At 43.1% G+C, this 22761-nt stretch overlaps 1 protein-coding gene across 1 annotated transcript in view; it reads right to left on the bottom strand.

The window, feature by feature from the left end:
* The window catches only part of ttn (titin), a 206646-nt gene that overhangs the window by 150119 nt on the left and 33766 nt on the right, over positions 1–22761 (bottom strand). The window contains exons 41-48 of the mRNA XM_015391676.1: positions 19487–19537; positions 4439–8239; positions 3448–3726; positions 2622–3185; positions 2174–2455; positions 1804–2082; positions 1445–1726; positions 1082–1360 (exon numbers count right to left, since the gene is read on the bottom strand). Coding sequence (XP_015247162.1) covers positions 1082–1360; positions 1445–1726; positions 1804–2082; positions 2174–2455; positions 2622–3185; positions 3448–3726; positions 4439–8239; positions 19487–19537 — 5817 coding nt within the window. The remainder of the gene's footprint in view (positions 1–1081; positions 1361–1444; positions 1727–1803; positions 2083–2173; positions 2456–2621; positions 3186–3447; positions 3727–4438; positions 8240–19486; positions 19538–22761) is intronic.

A 22761-nucleotide genomic window follows, 5' to 3' on the forward strand; every position in this document is an offset into this window, starting at 1 on the left:
CTCCAAAGTGGACAATGACAGGAAGTAGGCATGATCCACAGTGGAAGTGGACAGGAAGTAGGCATGATCCACAGTGGAAGTGGACAGGAAGTTGGCATGCTCCAAAGTGTACAATAACAGGAAGTAGGCATGATCCACATTGGAATTGGACAGGAAGTAGGCATGCTCCAAAGTGGACAATGACAGGAAGTAGGCATGATCCACAGTGGAAGTGGAAAGGAAGTAGGCATGCTGCAAAGTGGAGAATGACAGGAAGTAGGTATGATCCAAAGTGGACAATGACAGGAAGTAGACATGATCCACAGTGGAAGTGGACAGGAAGTTGGCATGCTCCAAAGTGGACAATAACAGGAAGTAGGCATCATCCACAGTGGAAGTGGACAGGAAAGAGGCTTGCTCCAAAGTGGAGAATGACAGGAAGAAGGCATTCTCCAAAGTGGAAGTGAACAGAAAAGAGGCTTGCTTCAAAGTGGAGAATGACAGCAAGAAGGCATGATCCAAATGGGAAGTGAACAGGAAAGAGGCTTGCTCCACAGTGGAAGAGGACAGGAAAGAGGCTTGCTCCAAAGTGGGGAATGACAGAAAGTTGGCATGCTGTAAACTGGAGGTGGACAGGAAATAGGAATTTTCTTGCTGTTTTAGGTTTAATTGAAACAAAGTCAGGATAAAGTGAGAAAGAGTTGGAAAAAACTTTTCTTTGTTTTTGTGGGTTATTGATCAGAGAGTTGGTTTTTCTACATTAGAATTGTGATTCTATATCAAAGTTCCTAAAATTTCCCACACTAATTCACTAAAGGGTTTTTAAACAATTTAAAATCAACTGCCTACATTTTTTGCTAGAAAACCCCCCAAAACTTGAACAAGCGGACTGGAGAGGAAGGTGAAGCAGAAAGTATTTGGTTTGAGAAATCTTAAACTTAGTATGACAGAGAATAAGAAATAATACTGGTTGTGTTAATCAAATCTAAACCGTTAAAAGTTTTACACTGACAAGCAGAAGGAGAATTTAAATAATGGATAACCCCAAACATTATGCAAAAACCTGTTTTTCTTATTACTATTTGTGAAACAGCGAGCAAACCTAATACGGTGACTGAGAATGTGCACTGGTCTTTCCCGACTTTATTGGACACTTCCATCCTGTAGTCCGAAGTGTCTCCTTTCTCCGCTGTCAAAATCTTCATGATGGCTACGTTGTCTTTCACAGTCATCTTATATTTTCTCCCACTGATCATCTCCTTCCCATCTTTGAACCACTTGACTTTCAGCTCTGGGCTTCCACAGACTGTACACTCAAACGTGGCTGATTCGCCTGCAGTCACACTAATGGACTCTGCAGGTTCTACAACTCTAGCCGGTTCTGGTGTGAAACAGATTTAGTGGTCATCAAGGGAAAGACTTTTTTACAACCTGTGAAAAAATTGCATCAAAGATTTCTTCTGACCTTGCACAATCAGGGTAGCTTCACATTTCTGCTGCCCGGCATCATTTTCTGCCTGGCATGAATACTTTCCGGCATGACCAATCGCCACTGCTGTTAAAGAAAGGCTTGCGATGCCATTTTCAAAAACCATCTTAATGTTTGGATCATCGTCTCTGAGTATTTCAGAGTTTTTCAGCCATTTAACAGTAATGGGAGCTGATCCCTTTATGGTTCCTTGTAGCTTGACTGCATTTCCCAACACTGCTGTAACACTTTCAACTCTTTTAGAGAAAGATGGCGGCTCTACAAAAACATGTTAAAAGTTAAAAGCAGACTCTAAGTTGCAGCACTGTTGTTCGGCCTGTAAAGTGTTCACCAACCTTTCAGCTTAGCTGAGGCCTTGGTGGTTACCTTCCCAACATCATTGGATATGACACACTGGTAATCACCAATGTCTGCACTTTCAAAGGTCTGGATCTCCAGCCTTGAAAGAGAGTCTTGGGAAATGATTTTATATTTCTGATCACCTGTTATTGGCTTCTTATTTTTTATCCAACTGATTTCAAAGGGAGCTGTTCCTCCAATCTCACACTCCAGGTGAGCTGCTTCACCTTTCACAGCTTCTACAGTCTGCAGGTCTTTTCTAATGAACGGAGGCTCTGAATGTCAAAAGATTTTGGTGTATTTAGTTAAAACCAAGGATTCCAAAGCTGAAAACAAACAATCTCAGAAGCCTATCGAGGGACAAACCTTTAACAGCAACCAGAGCACTGCAGCTCTCACTACCGGCATTGTTTGACACCTCACATGTGTAACCCCCACTGTCTGTCACCTGGAGGTTCAATATTTCCAAGCATGTAACTCCATTTTTAAAGGTGATTTTATATTTCTCTCCATCACTAAGCTCTATGTCGTTCCAGAACCAGTGGATGTGAAGTTCAGGCGATCCTTTAATGCTGCACTGTAAACGTGCAGCTGCACCCTGCTTCCAGGTAATCTTAGGTTCCATTTTCCTGACAAAAGCAGGAGGCTCTGAAAGAGTGTTTAGAGACACATAGACTTTATACACATTAACAAAGCAGACAGAAAAGCATCAGCATTAAAAAATACAAAACAAAGGACAACACAGCAACACATTAGCAACAGCTGGAGGGGAGTGCAAACAACCACCAGAGATTTTTCACCTGCAGTTTCTTACCTTGTACAGTAACCACAGCCTCACAGGAGGAGCTCCCAGCCTCATTTGTGGCTGTGCAAACATATATCCCAGAGTCCTTCAGTTTGGACTTGGGGATCTCTAGAATGGCCACCTTATCCTCAAAGGACAGTTTACAGTCCATGCTCAAGTGGACTTTTTTGCCATCCCTTGTCCAGGTGACAGTCACAGCAGTGTCCTCATCCACCTGGCACTCCAGCCTCAGCGGGTCATTGACAGCAACAGACGTTGGCTGAAAGGTCCTAACAAAGATGGGCTTACCTATAACCGTAAGATCTGTGGTAAAAGTAGCTGTGCCAACGCTGTTGGAGGCCTTGCAGAGGTACACCCCCTTATCAGCCAACTCAAGACTTTTAATCTGAAGAGAATATTTGTTCCTTTCACTTTTTATGACATAATTCCCTTCAGACATTATGGCTAAGTTGTCCTTGTGCCAGACAACCTCCATTGGTGACGATCCAGTAAGTGAGCATTGAAGAACGGCTTGTTTTCCCACAAATAGGGTCATTGGCTCTGGTTTTGAAACAAATACTGGTGGATACATCTCTACAGAAAGCAGGTAGGACATACAGAGCGCTTAACTCAGTTGCAAGACACATCAGAAACAAACAAAACTTTCTAACATGTAGAGGGATGTGTGTTTCACAGAGAAGACAATTTAAAACCACTGCAGGAATCAAACAAGCACCACCCTTTCAGTGTTGACGAGTAACATTAAAACAGAACATAAATATAATTCTCTCTCTCTGTCTCCAACAAATACATGCACAGCCACTTGGAAAAAAGGAAGTTCCCACTGGGACATTACCAGTTACGATGAGAGAGGCGGTGCAGCTGTCAAAGCCGTGCTGGTTTGAAGCTTTGCAGGAGTATTCACCGCTGTCAGCCTTCACAGGATTCAGGAGCTCCAGGGAAGAGCCTGTATGGCTGCTGATGATCCGGTACTTCTCACTCTGTCTTATTTCTATACCAGCTTTGTACCATTTAAAGGTCACGTTCGGAGCATCCTCGGTCTCACAGTCAAACTTTGCTTGACCCCCAACGTTGATCTCGACAGGGTTGATTTTCTGCCTGAAAACCGGTGGCACTGTGGCAAATGAAAAGAGTTAAAAGTAGATGTTAGTTATGTTATCTCCACCTATCATTGTATGTAAAAGAAATGGACAGATAAGGAACGTGAAAGGTGAAATGTACAGCAATGGTGGAAGGCAACTCAAAATGACTGTGAGGAAGAAGAAGAGCAAGAACATTAACCCCAGATGGTTCTAATGGGGCTATGGTTCCAGCTAAAAGGAGGAGGGGAAAAAAAAACTTGAAAGTGTTGCAATGGCAAGTTGAAGCCCTCTAACATGCAGAAAGACTGGCAATGTGGCAAGAATGGACCTAAGACTGTGACAGAACAAAGTTTAAGACCCCATTGATGCTGCATGCCAAAGTGATTCTAAAAAGGCTTTGAGAGTGTCCAAAAGACCAGATGCTTGACCAATATTGCAATGTGGTAATAGACCACAGGACCTTATGGTGACCTTTGCAAAACTATGGTGACTCTGGTCTTTTGGACATACTAATCAAGAAAGACATGAAACAAACAGAACAAGGTGAGTTAGTAGAATCCAGTGCCCTGCGAACAGTGCTCATGCCGAGCTATGAAATGGAGAGAAAAACCAAAGTGACGGATACAAAGTGCTTGAATGTTGACAGAGGCTTGAAATGAATAAACTTGTGAATTAGTAGTTGATCTCAGAGGAAATGGATGGGTGAATGGATGAATGGTACAAATAATTCTCCTGTTAGCAAACCTCTTGGGACCACAGTGAGTCTTGAAGACGTTGTTGTCCTGCCGGCTTCATTCTCAGCCTCACAAACATATTCGCCTTGATGTCTCTCCTTGACAACTTTGTTGATAATCAGTGAGTATGTGTCATGGTCTTGTACACACTTGAACTCTTTGCCAGATTTCACCAATTGGCCATTGAAAAACCAAGTTACCTTCACTACATGTTTAATGGTTGTGCTAAAAGTGACTTCGCTATTTTCTTCTATGGACAAGTCCTCTAGGGACATGACAATTTCAGGGTATTCTCTCTGCTCTGGTCTGGATACTGTAAACTCTTCTTTGAAGATTTCCTCCCTGTGCTCCTGCTGGATGCTGACATCTATTTGTTCAGTAGATGTGAAGGAAGGAGGCAGAGCAGTAGGGACTAAAGAAACCCCTTCGTCTTTTTCTTTATATTCTACCATTACAGATTTTACCTCTTTCCTTGCAACTTTAACTGACTGTTCAAAGGCCATCTGAGCTTCTGTGGTTATTTTAGTCTTGGATGAAACAGACTTTTCTGTTTTGGATTCTTGCACTGCAACCAGTCTCTCTGCTGTAGCACATTGATCTATGACCTTAGATTCAAGCTTAAGTGCAGCAGCCTGAGATTTCACAGCTGTTATATCTACTGTGCCCTCTGTCACATGCACAGTCTCTACCATTGTAGAAAGCATTTGCTTCGACCTGGCTGAGGTAACCTGAGCCTTTTGAGGTTTGTCCAGCTGCATGGTGCCCGGGCGCTCTGAGGTAAGAACATGGGCCTCCTGGTAGACTATAGAGTGGAACGCTGCTTGAAGTTCGGTCCTAAGATCAGCTGTCTGTGGGTATTCCCCTTCAAAAGCTAGTGTGATCTCTACAGGGGCACCTGTTGTTGTAATCAGATATGTAAACATAGAGCGTTTGGGTTCTCGCTGAACTTTGACCTCCTGAACTTCCACAGCCTGGAACCTTCCAACAACATCAGCCAGCAAGACAGGCTGGTCACTGGCCACAGCAGACTGGAGAGCCTCTCTAAGTTGTCGCTGTATGTTCAGACTGGATGGTTTAGGCAACTGAATCAAAAACGTCATCTCTTTGGGGAGAATTGTGCTCTCTTTAGATTCTGATACCATCAATGACATTTTTGGCTGTGTGCTAACTACAACTTTTGTTGACTCCGACTTGCAGATTTCTCGAGAGTGCTCCCCTGTCAATACTTGCTTCTCATCCATCACAATTGATTGCCTAATGGACTGACCCTCCTGGATCTGAACAGCAAAGTCCTGTTCTGCTGCCTCCAGAGAAATGCTGCTCTCGGTGGAGATCTCCTTCTCCTCGATTTGGACTGGTTCAGTGGGCATTTTGGGCTCTACAGTTGTCTGACACTTGAATGTGTCTACACCTGACAGATTTTCTGCATGACCCTCTTCTAAGACCTGACTGTCTGCTACACTGGTGACGTTCATCACATTCCAGCGATCTTCCTTCTGCACTAAAGCTCTCTGGTGCTTAAAGTCAACAGTAATGGGGGTTTCCTTTGGAAGTTGCATGGGCTGGTAGGAAACCTGGAGGATATTATGAGGCTTGGGTTCAGTTCGACATTTAGACTGAACTCCACTGACTGACAAATCTAGCTCAGCAATGTAATTTGCTGTCAACTCCCTCCTTTCTTCTGACATGGCTGCATGGCTTCTTGATTTTTCTTGCTTTTGAGTTGCCACCTGTTGATCAGGCTTTTCAGCTGTGAGAAGATCCTCTTTGGGCAGCACCTCTACAGGTTGGGTTGACTGAAGATGCAACAGAGTTGGAGCCTCTTTTTGGGGTTGAATGGCTGTTGAAGTGGCCTTGGCCTCAAACTCTGATGAGTCTTCACAAATAACTGTTCTCTGCTCATCCTGACTGACAGTGTGCAGCAAAGTGGGACTCGTCCTGGTTTCTGCCTGTTCATGTTCAGGTTTTTCACAGCTGAAACTCTTCTCAGATGGAAGGAGGTCCTGGTCTGTGATGACCTGCAGGTGCAGCACCTTTCCACTTTCTACCTTTGACTGAATAGTCACAGTGCTCTCCATGCATGGCAGCTCTTGCGTGGGGTCAGCCTGCAGTACTTGCCTTTCTTCAGCATTTAACGCCGCCTTCAGTATCTTATCCTTAGAGAACTGGGCTGCCTCCTCAGCAGGCATCTGCAAGGAGAACTCTGTCTCCTTGGAAAAGGTCTGTTTAGACTCACTTACTGAGGCTAAAATCGGTCGGCTCGGTTCTTTCTTACTGGTGGATTCTACAGCAGTATCTGCAGTTGCTAGCTCAACTGTGTGGCCTTCTTCAAGTGGCTGTTTCTCTGCAGACTGGGCTGAATATAAAATCTTGTCACCTTCCTTAACCCTGTAGCCTTTCTCTTGTTGTTGTCCAGGGATATCCTCAGACTGCTCTCTCATGATAGAAAGCTGTGACTCCACCTGATATCCGCTGACCAGCTGCTTGGGCTCGGAACTTGCTTGGACTTTCGCAGGCTGCCTATCATGAAGAGGCTCTGTGCTGACAGTAGAAAGAGGGGTGAGTTCCTCCGCCACAGCAGACATTAATTTTGACTGTTTTTCTCTTGCTAGCTGCAGCTCAATGACCTCAGGGCTTTGAAGGCGGTCACAGTGCTGCTCTGTGAGACCCTGACTCTCCTCCACAGAGGATGTAAATGCTGCCATGTGAAGCTGTTTCCCTGGAACAGCTGATGATTGAGGAGGGTGAGTGGAAACCAGAGAGACACGCTCCTCTACCTCATGAGTCTGAAGCACAGCAGCCTGTTGTGTCAACATCTCACGATGGATAGTTGCAGCAGAAATGTTAACCTCTCCAAGCGAGCTCACCTGCTCACTTGGAATTATCTTCCTGTCTTCGGTGCCAATGGTGTAAACCATCTGATCTGACCGGGTTCTGTCTTGGCCAGGCAGACTGACCTGGTACAGACGAGACTCCGTTGCCTGTTCTGATACTGACACTTTAGAGGCTTTCTTCTGTACTATGGTCAGCTGCTCGTCTTTGGTCGACTCCTTAAACACAACCAGCTCAGCTCCGCAAGTCGCCTCACCAAACTGGTTGGAGGCTTTGCATGTGTATAAGCCACTGTCTTCTTGTTTGGCAGTCTTGATATTAAGCAGGCCGGATCCGTCTGGGTTGGCCACCATTATACAGTTTCTACTGGGCTGGATTTGGAAAGCCCCTTTGAACCATTTCACATCAGGAACCGGGTCTCCTGTGGCTTTGTAATTAAAATACACCTCCCCTCCCTCTGAACACCTCACGGGTTGGATCTGAACAATAAAAGTAGGTGGTTGACCTGTGACCTTAAACATCTTCTCCACCCACCTCTCTGCCTGGCTGATATCAGGCTTTTTCACCTCTAGGTATGTTGTGCATGTTGTCTGCCCAAACCTGTTGGTAGCAGTGCAAGAATACTCGCCCTCATACTCTGAAGTAACTTTGGTGATCACTAAGGTGTATTCCTCCTTCTCCTCTACCATTCTGTAAACTGAGGAACTCTTTATCACCCTACCGTTGTGAGACCATTGAACAATAGGCTTTGGAAAGCCGGACACCTTAACAGTAAGCCTAGCAGTTTCCCCTGAGGCTATGGCTGCTGGAGACAGCTGGCTGAGGAAAACTGGCTTTTCTTTCTTTTTCTCTAAAGTGGAAGAGTAACGTTTTGGCTCTGGCTTGAGTTCAAGTGTTTTAGATTTCTGTGGTAACTGGACACCAGTGTAGAAGGTTTCCTCTCGTTCTTCCACAGTGGTGATGGTGGTGCTAGAACTCTCTGTCGGGAAATATTAAGCAACACTGAAAACAATGGCCACAAATTAAACCTATAATAAACAAATTAGTGCAAGCAATTACAACAACAAAAAGAAAACTCTTTCCATGAGGATTCAACACTTTATTGGAAACGTAGGTGTAGTTAATTAACAGAAAGTATATGCTGGACTCAAATGGATTGAAAAAGACAATCCTGTGATATATTCTACATTAGATCATTGAAATTGATTTTGCAAACCATTTTGGAATTTACAATTGGGTACAATTTCAATTGCAAAAGTTTTTTTGGACATTTTTCTTAGCCTGGCCAGCATATCAGTCTGGAAAAGATCAGATTTTAAAGGTGTGACTAAAAGAGTCAGCAGAAACAGGTTATACGCATCAGATAACTGATGTGATGAAAAAAAAACTGCTTTTGTTATAAAGAAATCCTCTTACAGCAACCAGTTGTTAACATTTTTTAGCTCCTTCAGGACATAATGAAGGGCATCAATAACACATCCCTCCATTGAAGCTGCAGTCTTGACTGTTATGGTTACAAAAAAGCACTTACTATGGGCTCGCTTCCCACACTGTAATTGGTCTGGTCTGTTTTAGACCGGACAGTATCACAGTAGGATCCTAAATGAATTGGACCCTGTGTAAGTTAGTCTGGCTGGCCAGGCTACATTTCTATACCATGTGCATCTGATTTCTTTTCAACTGCCTTCAACACTGTTGTTCATCAGTTAAATCTTTTCTATAAAATGGACTAACTAAACTTTTCATTTAGCTCGCTCAACAGTAAGAAAAATTTAGGATGTCTCCTTATTGTTTGATGGGTGAAAATTATTATATATTTTCAGACATGACATTTTTCTAAAACTCATTTTGTTGATATACTGTGTATTTATACTATATATTCATATACCTATATAGTGTGTTATTCTCTCACGTTTTTATGGATTGAGGCACCCTATCAAACATAATATAAGCTGCAAAAAGTAATGGTTATCCATTTTTTTTTTTTGTTGAAAATTATGTATTAAAAAGTTAAAATGTTCTTTTCATCTTGTCATTTTACGCTAATTTAATTAGAGCTGTAGACTTTACATTCACTCCTTTTGTTTTTCTTGGTTATTAAATTAAGCGTTTCAAATGACATCCATTCTCTGTGTCCTTCAGCTGTATAATTAGCAGTCTTTTACTAGTTTTATATTACTCATACAATTATCATGGTTTACAATCCTAAATACATGTGAAAGAAAAACATGATGATATTTGACCCAAAAGTAAGAATAAAATCCCACTTTTTAAAAACAACGTTTTATCTTGGTTTAAAGTTTTTTTTAAACAAATCATATTCACACTCAAATTTTACATCATGAAACATTTTATTGTATAAACTCAGACAAACTAAACTGTACAGATAAGCCACAAATGTTTATGTTAACACTACATTTTTCTCATTGTTTTTTTTTCCTCTTATGTTATAGAGCACTCACACACTCCTAACAGTACATATATATATACAAAACATTCAAACCTTCGTTTCTTAAAAAAGTTTCACAGTGTTGTCCTTTTTTAAAATCGCTTCTCTTTCTCTTAATTTTCAACCAGATTAATTGTTTTGCTGAAAAAGCTAAAATACATCCAGATCATGAGGCATCCGAACAACATCACCAAAATAAATGGTTTAAGTCAGTAATACAGAACATTTGAAAGGTTTTTGAAATATATTTCAGATAAGATTTTTTTTAATAAACTCTCATTTTAATGTTACTGAACTTTAGAAAATGAATAGATCATTAAAATTAAAGCTGATAATAAATTATATCTTAAGAAACTCATTCATATATTAAGCTGTCTGAAAACCAAAATCCAAAATGGTTCATCTTGTCCTAAATTAGGTTTCTAATAAAAAATAATAAAATAAATTGATAAATAATGACAAACAAATATCTGTTGTAATCACTGTAAGAACAAGAACATACAATATAAATATAATAAATCTCTCAGTATCTTCATAAAGGCTTATTTTTATTTTTGCTGTATCATCAGTGCAAACATGTTGTTTTTCCACCAATAACACTAAACTTTAGTTTAACATTTGTGACTAAATATTGCACTTGTCATTTTCCTTACATGGACAGTTGCAAAGGTCAAGTAAACAGCATAACTAAAACATTCAAACAGTAAAGCTCTGTGTGTTATCAACTTAAACCAGGACTAAAACTAATCAGGTTTTAAATGACAAGTCAGACTAACATTCTGACAAACAGAAACACAGAGCAGGACAGCAGAAACTCTGGTGCATGTCTCATTGTTGCTTTTAAACCAGTTCCGAAGCACATGTGAAATAAATTTGCCAGCAGCTAGTTAGCACTGCAGCCTCACAGCTATGAGGGTTGTGTGTGCATGAATCATTGCTTAGTTTGTATGTCTCTGTGGTTGACAGGTAAGCAGTTAAAGGGGAAAACCTTGTAAAAGAGACAATTCAAAGTTGCCTTTTTTGGTTTATCTTTGTGTGACTAAGCCTTAACCTCTAGAAAATCTTCAGCAGAGCTGCTGTTTCAGTGCAGCCAGCAGAGTTTTGGATTAAGCACTTGTACTCCCCAGCATCACTCTGGGTCACATTGGTAATGAGCAGATTAAAATGACCAGCGCTTTTTTCCTGGATTATGCATCTACTGTCAGTGACCAGCTCTCCGTCTTTGTACCACTGAGCTGTGGGGTTTGGTTTGCCGCTCACCAAACACTGGAGAATGACAGGCGTCCCTACAGCTGCAGTGACGTTAGTCAATGGGATGATGCATTTTGGAGGAACCTCAGTCACCTGGAATTGAAAGCTGCACATATCAGAAGACTTCCCTTTGAACTCGATCTTTTCATCCTTTGCCGGTTCAGCAAACACATCAAAGTTGACACTAACATATTTCTGCCCTTGTTCACTGGTTTGGTGATCAGTGTTAGCCACCAACCTCACTGCCCGCTGCGACTCATCGCCCTCTTGCTCAAACTCAAACTCAAGTTCAATTTCAGACACCTGTTCACCATCAAACGACGTGTTGCCAACCATCAGATCAAACTTCTGGGGTTGGACTTTAGCGCTTCCTAAAGACACAGCAGTCAGCTCCCTGCCTCTGGTCTTCCCTGAAAAGGCTTTCACACTTATTACCACCAGTGAGGCTCGACACAGTGTCTCCCCAACAAGGTTTATCGCCCTGCAGGTATAAACTCCACTGTCCTGTGTCGTTACCTTACAGATTTTCAGGAAGTGGTTATCTCCATCAGAGGAGTGCAGGTATTTCTTTGTATTGTGTGGGATTTTTTTGTCCCCTCTGAACCAGGACACAATAGGAGATGGGATTCCCATTAGAGAGCACTCAAACATAACAGTGGTACCCTCCGGGGTTTCCATGTCACAGATTGGATTGATGAACCTTGGAGGCATCTCTGTGACCTCAAAAGCTATTTTCAAGTCATCATGCTCCTGAGTGACAAAATCTACAGTGCCCTCCTCATAAATACTGGGTAACACGTCCAGCGATATAATCATGCTCTTGTTGTCTTCAGTGTACTCAGGAATGGTGATGATCTTAACTTGCTTCTCAAACTCCTTGACCTCATTTTCATCCAGTTCTACCTCTAGCAGAATCTCCTGAGGCGATGGAGAACGGGAGGAGTCGTTCTCCTCTACATCAAACTCCATCACATGCTGATGAGTGACAGCAGGAGGTGCTGGCATGAACCTTACCTCCTGTGACACAACCACCACTAGAGCAACACTTCTCGCTTCCCCAACATAATTCACAGCCTCACAGATATATTCTCCCTGGTCAGCTTTGGTGACATTATTAATGACTAACGTAATGTTATCACAATCTCTGTCCATTCTAACCCTCTCGTCTGCCACCAGTTGGGTTTTGTTGAAGAACCACTTCACCTCAGGGGAAGGCAGGCCAAAAACCTCAGCGTAAAATGTCAGTGTTTCATTTTCAAACACTCTTTTCTTAATTAGAGGCTTGAGAAAAGCTGGAGGGATTCCCTGCACTTTTTCCTGAAGGGTGGCCATTCCTAACGACCCTTTTCCCTGAGAGAGAAATCTATTTTCATCCAAACTTCCTCCATTTGTATCAGTTTTAACACCCTCATCAGCAGGAGAGTCGAGGAACTGAACTGGTGAGAAGAACTTCTCAGTGGAACCTGCTGTTGAGGGTCTCTTATGCTGTACTGTAGAGAAGGGAAACTCATCAGGTGTCATAAATCCACTAGGTACATCGGAGCTGGGAGTGTGGAAGGACGGTGGTGATTTGAGAGTGTGAAGGGACTCTGCAATTGGTTGTGAAACCTCAGTAGAAGAGCCGGGAGTGTAAAACCTTTCAGGAATTTCAGCTATCTCTTCGCTCACAGTACTACCAATCTCTATAGACATCTCAGATTCGGGGGTTAGAGGCCTACCCCAGTCAGTTGGAGGGTTGTAGTACTCGTACACAGCCCCAAACGTGACCTCCTCCTCCTCCATGGGGCCAGGTTCTACTGCTCCTCCCTCAGCCTCAGCTGCCAAGGCGCCTTCTGGAGCAGCTCCTTCCTCTTCCAGTTGAGAAGCAGGTGGTTTTACTGGATTGTCTATGTCCTGGTTTCGGATATTTTTTGGGCGTATGGGGTTTACATCCGCAGCATATTTTGCTTTTTTTTCAAGCCTGGCTTTATCTCCAGTTTGTTCTTCTGCGTCAGTCCTTGAGTCTGGCATACTGACATATATGCCACTGTCCATGGATGGCTCTGGGATTGACATAAACCTTTCACCAATGGCTATACTCTCATTTATCTCCTCTGAAATGGATCTCTTTTCAAACCCATCCTTGAGAGTTCCACCTTCAACCAATGACTCTTCAACTATAGCTGCATCAAGTCCAAGAGACAAATTGAAATCCATATCTTGAGTCATAAACTGTTTCTCAGTTTCAAAATGTCCAAAAATTGCTTTTGGTGCCACACCTTCCTCTGCAGGAGCTCTAACCAAACGTTTGGTTGTAGGAACCTTCTCGGACTTGAAAGGAATGAAGCTGCTAGTTCTGTCAAACTGTTCCTTGGTCTGTTCTCTGATCATCTCAACCTTACCAGTCTGAATATGGTCTTCGAGACAAACAGGTTTCTGTGGCTTTGGCCTGAACAGCGTTTGAGACTCCTGTGCCTCTTCTACAAAGTGTTTCAGAGCATCATGACTTTCCAATACATTGGTTTCTTGTTCATCCCCAGAGGCCTGGAAAGTCTCCAACACTACAGGTTCAGTTACTTCAGGAGCATAAGGATTTACTGAAGGAGGTTCTGCTGGTGCATTGTCCAGTCTGAGGGCAATGTCTTCCTGTTGTTGGTCTGCAGAAATGGCCAAAGCAGGTATAAACTCCTCTGGAAACTGTGTTTCTTTTCTCTGCTCCTCAGGAGATGGAGGTGTAATTAGAGCAACTGGTGAGTCAGATTCAAAAGCTTGTTTGATCTTTGAAACTTTAATGATGGCAGCAGAACCGTGAAGACCACAGCCTGACAGAGTTGGGGGCTCTTTAGAAGGAGCAAATCTGGACTTTGGGGCTTTGACACCCATATCCGATGGAGGATGCGAAATTAGAGGTTTATCCTCAGTAAAAGAAATGGCAGACATGTTTACAGTGGCAGGTTTCTTGATACTCTCAGTTAATTCTCCAGTGAACTGGTTTACTCTTCCAGATAAAGTGATGCTTTCTCCCTCCACTGCTTCTCCTTGCTCTGAAAACTGCACAGGTTTGTGGAGTTGACTTGACACATGGCAGATGCTAGTGACCTCCCCAAGCTTATTTTTAGCCAGACATCTGTACATTCCAGCATCTACGCATCTAAAAGCATGAATGTAAAGTCTGTACACTTTATTATCTACTTCAGCTTGATATTTACCAGACATGATATCAAGGCAAGTATGATTAAAATACCAGGTGGCTTCAGGAACAGGATCCCCAGTGATAATGCACTCCAACACTGCAGTGCTGCCCTCGGAACAAGTCACATTCTCTAGTTCACTCACAATGCAAGGGGCTTCTCCCACCACATCAAATGAGAAGGTAAATTTATGTTTCAATGTCTGTGAAGCCCCATCATCACTGGTCACCTCTGGATTTCTCTCCGGCAAAGCCTGAAATCGTTCCTCAATACTCTCTTCAGGCATTTCAGGGAGAGGAGTTGCAGCTGTAATCCGAATCTCTACAGGCGAAGAGGTGAATGATTCATCTGAGGATCGGCGTTTATGGACCACAGTTTGAGGAACTTGCAGTGTTGCCTTTCCAGTATCCATATAGGTCTGAATTTCTTTCTCTAAGAGAGTCTCCTGCACCCCCAGTTCCTCTGTAACTACCACTTCCTGGGGGACCTTTTTGGATGCTTTCTTATCTGAAATCTCAAGAGTAGCACTGCAGATGGATTTTCCGTGCTTGTTGGTTATGATGCAGTCATATCTCCCCTCATGATCGGTTGTTGGATAAAATACAGTAAGCTTAGAGTGGTAGGATTTGCTAATGATATCATAATCTGGGTTGTCTGCAATTTGGTTGCCATCTTTGAGCCAGTTAACATCAGGAAGAGGATCACCTTGGAACTGGCAAGTAAACTCAGTCATCCCACCAGTTTTAACTTTAAGTGAAAGTATTTGTTTTACAAATATCGGGGGAGAGCCTGGAGATTCTGTATTGCTTTGTTTTACCCTTTGATACTCGGTATGTTTAAACTCATTTTTTTTGGCAGCTTGTGCAGATCTTTGTTCTCCATTTCCTCTATGTCTAAACGAATCTTCATCTCTTTCATCTTTTTGTGCACCTGCTAAACCTTGTCTCCATCCACTCTTCTTTCCAGCGGTTCCTATCTCCTCTTTTAAACCTCTCTCATCTCTTACATCTGTCTGGAAGCGTTGGTGGCTGTCTCTGCTGCTGGACTCAGAATAGTGCTCCCTGCTCATCGTTCTCTCAGCTGTTCCTCCCATATCATCTAATGGAACTGAAGGGTGATAAGGTAAAACAACTTTTTCAGGGGCAACAGGGGAACCCACTTTAAGAGATAAAGTCCTGCCTTTGGGAGGAGTCGGTGTGACAAAGGACTGCTCATTTTCTGCAGCTTGTTGAGCAGCTGGAAGTTTTGCATTTGGAAATGCAACTGATGAATCATGATGGATTTCATGGTGCACTGGAGGAAGACTAGACTCAAACCCAGGGCCAGTTTGTTTACAGTGATTGTCCAAAGCCCACTCTGACTCCAGCTCAGCCACCTCTTCTTGCTCAACAACATCTTCTTGCCATTTTCTGATACGCTGAGCCATTGCCTCTTCCTCACTTACAAAGTAATCACTGTCTGTCTGCAGTCTTGTCTCACGGCCTTCTGTCGGCAGCTCCTCAGCTGGTGGCCACTGAGAGATATTCCCCTTCTGGTCTTCGAAAGCGGTTGAGGATGAGCCAGTCAGCAACTTCTCCTCAGCTGTTTGTCCAGGAAAAACCCTTTGGTTGTGGGCCAACAGGGGTTGCTGAAATTTTGGCAATGCAGAGGTTTCTGGGAAGGTTTTTTTAACCTCAGAAGTCATCTTAGCCTGTAATGAAGGATAATGCTCTGCCCAATCTGACTCTACCTCCACAGCCTGCTGTTGTTCCAGAAGAACATCCTGCTGCCATTTCATGATCCTCTGAGTAAGGGCCTCCTCTTCACTGACAAACTTCTCACTCTCACTTTTCAGTTCAGAGATGTTCTCTTGTGAAAGCTGGAGCTCTCGTTGTTCTCCAGTCCTCTCATATAACTTCTTCTCCATTCTGACTCTTGCCCTAGGTGACTGAACTTCCCCTTCCTTTGTTTTACCTTTTATCTTGGGAGATTTCTGTGCTAACATCGGCACTTCTGGTTCCTGTTGTTCTATTTGGGTCTTCACTCTGGCTTTAGGTAGGACAGCAGATTGTTCTTCTTCTACTGCTCTAACTGCCACTGTGTGCGGTTTTGACTTTGGATTGTGAGAATGAAGTGGATCAACTGGTGGTCCTTTCTCCACCACCTCCTGCTGAGTATAAATGCAGTCCTGGGGCTTCATGTATTGGGTATCGGCTGGCAAAGGCAGATCGGTTTCAGGGTTAAAGGTCTCTTCCTCTGACATTCGCACACCCTGCTGCCATTTCCTAATTCGTAGAGCCAGAAGTTTTTCCTCGCACTCTACCCTCTCAGCTTCCAGGCTTTTTTCATAGTGATCCCTCAGAGACTCCTCTGGTTTAGCTCTTGGTTTAGCAGGATCAAAAGCAGGAGACTTCTCTACTTCCTGTCCTCTGACTTTTATTTTAGGTGATTTTGGAGTTGGGGCCTCAAGATCTAGTGGACTTGCCTTTAACATGGGAGATTTATTGAAAGAAGAGGGTGTGGTCTCAGCTCCCTCAGTTGATTTTTCCTCCAGAACCTCCGGATGGGAGTAAGAGTATCCTGTGGGTTCCATGTACTCCACTTCAGCTTGCAGAGGAACATCAGCTTCTTGGTGAAATATTTCCTGCTCTGACATGACGCTTCCTTGCTGCCATTTCCGAATCCGCAAGGCAAGGAGTTTGTCCTCACACTCTTTCCTCTCAGCTTCCAAGCTCTTCTCATACTGGGCTCTCAGGGATTCCTTCTCATAACAATCATCTCCTTCAGAGCTTTCTGGGATTTGAGATATTTCCTCACTTCCACTGAGGAGCGAAGCATCCTTTTTAACACAAATCCTGGGTTCCAGATCTTTGTGGGACACCCCAACCTCTGTCTTTTCAGTTTCCACTTGATATTTACTTACCATTAGCTGAACTCCAGTATCAGCTTGAGACTCAACGGCTGGTTTGTCCTCCAGTTGTTCTGTGATTTTATCAACTGATTTTCTTTCTTCCTGGTGCAAAGTCATGCCAACCAGCTCACCTTTCATTATCTGAATGGCTCTGGTTCTAGACTGAGGTTCAAATGAGTGTCTTGTCCTAGGGTGAGAGGGTTGCCTGCCTGAGGCTTTCTCACCCTCATCCTGTGGTCGGCTGAAATGCTGGACATCAGGCAGAGAGGCAGGCTTTAACCTCAACCTCTCTACATACTCTGCATAGCTGGACTCACTAGCAACCGACTCCGCCTCAAACTCAGAAGAGGACATGGTGGAAATAGAAAGTCTCTTCTTCTGTTTCACCGCTTTCTGCAGGGTTGTAAGCTTTGCCCGCACCTCGTTGTGGAGGCTTTCAGTGTCGCTGAACCGGTCACTGTACCTGTCACTGCACCTGTCACTAAACTTATCGCTGAATCTACCTCCAGTGCGCCGGTCGCAGTAGATATCACTGAACCTATCATTAAATCGCTCCGACCTGTCAAACATGGGGGGAGGGGATGGGGCACGCTCAGAGGCAGTCTCCAAACGTCTGGATTCCTTCTCTGATTGTTTGTCTAAAGAACCTGTACTAGATCTAAAGTACACGGTGCGCACCAGGGCAGTCTTGGATCGGGACCTACCCTGGTGGACTTTGGACATCTTGTCAAACGGAGATCCTACACATCTAAGATCAACCCTAAACTTCCTCTCCTTCCTCTGCTCTGCCAAGTTGTCCACACTCTCATGTGCCTTGGCTGAGCGCCGGACAAAGCCTAGATAGTTAGCAGACTGCTCCTCCCTGAGCGAAACCAAAAGTGATGCTGTGGACTCAGCAGAACCCTCTGAGTTTAAGGCCATCACCTTATAACTGCCAGAATCTTTTTCCCTGATACTATCAATAATAAGACTTGTGGTGTGCATGTGCATCTTGCTGTCAGTAAAGATCCTACGTCTGCGCTCCTTGGGGATAGATCTGTTGTTATGAAACCAAAGAACAGTTGGCACAGGGCAAGCCACCAGTTTACACCTTAACTCCACCGGTTCCCCTTCAAGGACCGACTGGAACTTGAGTTTCTTTGTGAAGGACGGTTTAATGTTCTCCGTCCATGAGCTGATTGACGAGGTTCTGCTGGAGCAGCGGTTAGCCGACACCAAGCCATGATCGAGAAACTCCTCAGTGTCGGAGAAGGCTCCGCGGAGCTGCCGGGTGCCGCTGAGCTCATTGATGCTGCGTACGTCTTCCCTTCGGTGATACAACGCTTCTGCAAACAAAAGCACACGACAGTCAGAACGGCAAGCGTCCCAGGGGTAAAGAGAGATGGATAGGATGATCTTTAATGGGAATATATTAAATGCATGCAGGGAGTCACAATGCCATAAAAAATAATTTCACTCACCATATTTGTTCGAATAAACGCAAGACTTGATTCTTTTTATTAGAAACCTGCAGGAAGTTTTGATCCTTCGTCTGTGGAAATTTCTTCAAGAGAGATTATTTTATGATTGTTAAAACATGTCGGCCAACATTCGCTTGTTGTTCTTTCTGATGGTTGCGCTTTTGCTAGAATGTTCCTTACCTGACTTGCAGACAGCAGAATAAACGCCCTTTCTAATCTTTAACAGGCTATGAATGAAGCTCAAGCTCTCCAATATGGATTTTTCATTTCAGGAAATTAAAAAGAAAATGAAGCCGTAAAATTGTGTGAGAAGGCGTTTATTCGAACTAATATAGTTTGACTGGTGTTATTTTGGAAGCAAACCACAGGAATCACATCCCACTATCTGCAAGCCAGGCTAGGACAGATTCTGCAGGAAGACTGTATCAGTCCCAGATGCAGAAGACCTCCATATCTTTTAAAGGGCATTTCAAGTCTTTGAAAAGAGCTTTAAAAGACACACATCCTGTGCCTTTTTCTCTGGGATCAGGGGAACCTTCATGCCGAAATGAGTTTAAGGATGCAAAGTCTTTAAAAACTGGAACAAGCAAGTTCTTTCAGTGCTTCTCCTGGAGGAAACCATGGAATGTCATCAAAACAGAAGAAACAGGTGGAGTTTTTCCTTTGAATCGCAGAAATCTCACATGCAACTGTGGAAAATAACATACTTCTTAAAGGGACAGTTCAACTTTTTATCTTGTTCCCAAGTCTGTGGGTGCAGGACAACTCTGATCCAATCAACAAGCATGCATCTGCACATCAGTTTCTCTCATCAGGACCTTCATGGCTTCTCCGTGTCAAGAAACATCTCAGAACCACAGCTTGGATCAGAGTTAGCTGCTAACAGACTACTTTTGCAAAGAAAAGTCAGGAACCGGGTTAAACTGTCCCTTTTTTTCCATTCATTGTGTTCTCTGGTGTGATCGCAGTAATCGTTTGTAATAAGGCCATAGAGGCGAGCTCTTACCTTTGACTTCCTCTTCAACTGTGGCTTCAATCTGCTCCCTCACAAGAGTCACTGTAGAGGAAAGAGACATCAGTGCATCAGTTAGCCTGACGATGCAACAGCTCTGCCATAAACTAAATAAATTCCTCTTAACACATGGAGGTGGCATCACTTTATGACCACGTGTACAATGTGCTGTTTCTGTCTGAGCTTTGCTGCAAACACCACTAAACCTCTGAAGGTGTGTCGGGGTTCTGTCAGACCAGCATAGCTATAGTCAATATGCATGCGCAAGACGTCAGATTTGCATTTATACCTTTAGTTCTGTTTGAAAATTACACTTTAAACTACCTCAACGTGCGGGTATCCCTTTAGTCATGTACCAAAAAAAACAATTTAAGGTCAGATCGCCATACGCTTCAAAAAACACCAAAAAGTAAGTAATTAAATTGTTTTTTTTGTACATGACTAAAGGGATACACACCCGTTGAGGTAGTTTGAAGTGTATTTTTCGTTCAAAACTAAAGGGATTAACTAAAGGAATAAGCTAAAGGGATGAACGGGTTTTGACTATGGGTATACGGGTCTGACTGGGTATGCTCATCTGACAGAACACCGGCACCAAGGTGTACAACATGGATCCTCTCTAGATCAGAACATCTAACAGACACCAAAGCTCTTCGCTCCATTCCTGAGGCATGCAGGAAAAGCTGTGTTTATCCTGATTGGTCTACAAATTAAACTAACTGTGAAAGACTATGAATGAGCTTCCCCAGCTAACTGAGCTACAGTAACTGTTGGGTGAGACTTTTTGGAGAAGCATGTGGCCTCGTTCACTACTGTTTCTTGTTTGGTTTATTCTCCAAACATAAAGAGCACTGCAAATTTTAGAGCTGTCCTGACCCAAATGTTTAGCTCTCATACCTTCTCCAGTCCAGTAATCATCACATCAACTTTTAGGACCAAACTGCTTATATAACCATAAATAAGTATCTAATGGCAGCTTATAATAGGCACTGCGGACTTGGGTCCATGACAAATTTTCCCAAGGGGACAATAAAGTATATCCTATTCTATTCTAACTGAGGGAACTGGACTTTGGCTTAGTTTTCACACAAATCCAGAAGTCTTTGTGAATTCAATCTGCTCCCACAGAGCAACCAGTAGTTTAGGCGCTGATGTATTTAAGCAGCGTGAATGTCTATTCTCTTAAGCATATTCCAATTCAGATGCAAATCAAAGACCCATAGCATGTTCTTCTGGATTTATTGAGTCTTTGGTCAGGCTTTGGTAATGTGATTGGTATTTTGTTAAAATTGAAAAACCCTCACTGAACAGAGGGGGAGGATTGTGGCTTCAGCTTCCCAGCATGTACAGTTAGTGGTCATAATGCAATGCCTGATGAATGTAAATTCTCAACACAGAGGCTTGAACTTAATGGCCTGCCAAGGATTTAATGTCAGAGAGCAACATCACCCAACATGAAAAGGATTCTTTTTTTGCTGAGAAAAAGGTTTCAATGATTAAAAAGAAACAAAAAAAACAACTGCTAGATGTAATCACAATATAATGGATAATTTAAGGATTGAGTCATAAAATGATATTTTGATGAATAATAAAAATACAAAGTGTTGCGATTTAGATGTTATACAAAAAAAACAAAAAAAACCAACAGATTGGAGCTTATAGACCAAAACCAACGGATACAAGCGATAAAGAAAAAGGGATGGTGTCCAGGGAGAATGGAGGAAGAGAACGGTTCTATTGGTTGGAACAATGGAGAAATAGGAAGGATGATCAAAGAGGTTAATGTGTGAAGTTTACTGTGCAGAAAGAGAAGAAGGGAGGCTGGATGAATGATGGGATTGATCCTTGGAGGGAAGACCAGGAAGGAGGAGGTGACAACTCCAGGAGTCAAACAAATGGAAGATTTGAAAGAAGAGGTTTGTGGTGTTAGTCAGGGCTAAAGATCGTCTGAGGGATGTCCCGATGTTTCGGTTTTACAGGAGCACCAATCCAAAGCAGCTCCTTCCTCCCTAACTGGTTCTGTTTGGTGATTTGCTGCTCAGATACTTCACCGCTTTACAAACTAAATGAATCAAAACCAAAAACTTTGACTGCTTTAACATCTGAAAAAGGTTTAAGGAGGAGAGTTTTGGTAAATAAATTGAAATTATCTTGTAATTTTGATGAAATTTTTAAACTGATTTGATTCGTTTTAGGTGTTTAAATACATTAAAATCCTAAAAATAAGGTCCTGTTTCTGGCTGGACACCCATTTCCTGCCTTGCTCTGCTTCCAGAGAATCAGAATATAGTAATCTAAACGTATTAGTGGTACCCTGCAGCTGAGACCCTCAACCCATAAAGTTCTGGTCTGGTTCAGGACATCCTCTCAGGTTTTAGTTTGAAGAAGAGTGAATGAAACTCGAAGAAAGGAACGTGAAGATTTAGAGGGAGTCTGGCAGCAAACCGACACATCCAGGTGTTACCTTCTTCTTCTTCTGCTCTGATAACGGTGAGGCTCGCCGAACACGCAGCCTCCCCGGCTTTATTCGCTGCCCTGCAGGTGTACTGCCCCGCGTGCTCAGAGAAAGCGTCCACTATGATGAGCGTGGCGACGTTGGTCACCTCGTCGAAGTGGAACACTACGTTCTTGGAAGGCTGGACCGGCTGTCGGTTGTGGAACCACCTGATTTCCGGCTTGGGGGTGCCGGATACGCGCGCGTGGAAGCGGGCCACTTCCCCGTGGCTCACTGTGAAGCTTGTGATTGGCTGGATGAACACCGGCTTTTGACCAAGCGCTTTCTTTAGGCTGGAGGAGACGTGCCACTGAGGCTCAGCGGGACCAGCCACTGTCTGACTTTGCCCTGAAAGGAAGCATGTTCAGAGCCAGATCTTTATTTACTACATTTTTAGTCCTCACTAATGTTCTGCGGGGGACTAAAGGACTGACAGTTACTTTAAAAACAAGAATAGACTCAGCTTCAGAATCCAGGATTCATTAAAAACCAGTTTAAAGGGTTTGAAGTATCAACCAGTTGCTAATAAGAGGTACTAATTAATGAATTAATTAACATAATTAAAAGAATGGAAGGCATCAGCAGTTAACCTTTAGAAACAACTACTGTCCTCCATCAGTCTGTTTGGGTTATACAGCTGTTTAAAATGTTTAAAGGTTTCTCATATTGACAAAAAAAAAGAAGTGATAGAAAAATAAAGCGCTTCCTTTCCTGTTCTAAAGGCTTCGTCACTAAAAAAGGACTCATCTACGGAAGGGGATTAGGGCCACTGAAA

Source organism: Cyprinodon variegatus, unplaced genomic scaffold (genome assembly GCF_000732505.1).
Source record: "Cyprinodon variegatus isolate N-32 unplaced genomic scaffold, C_variegatus-1.0 Scaffold555, whole genome shotgun sequence".
In the NCBI taxonomy this organism is placed as follows: Eukaryota; Metazoa; Chordata; class Actinopteri; order Cyprinodontiformes; family Cyprinodontidae; genus Cyprinodon; species Cyprinodon variegatus.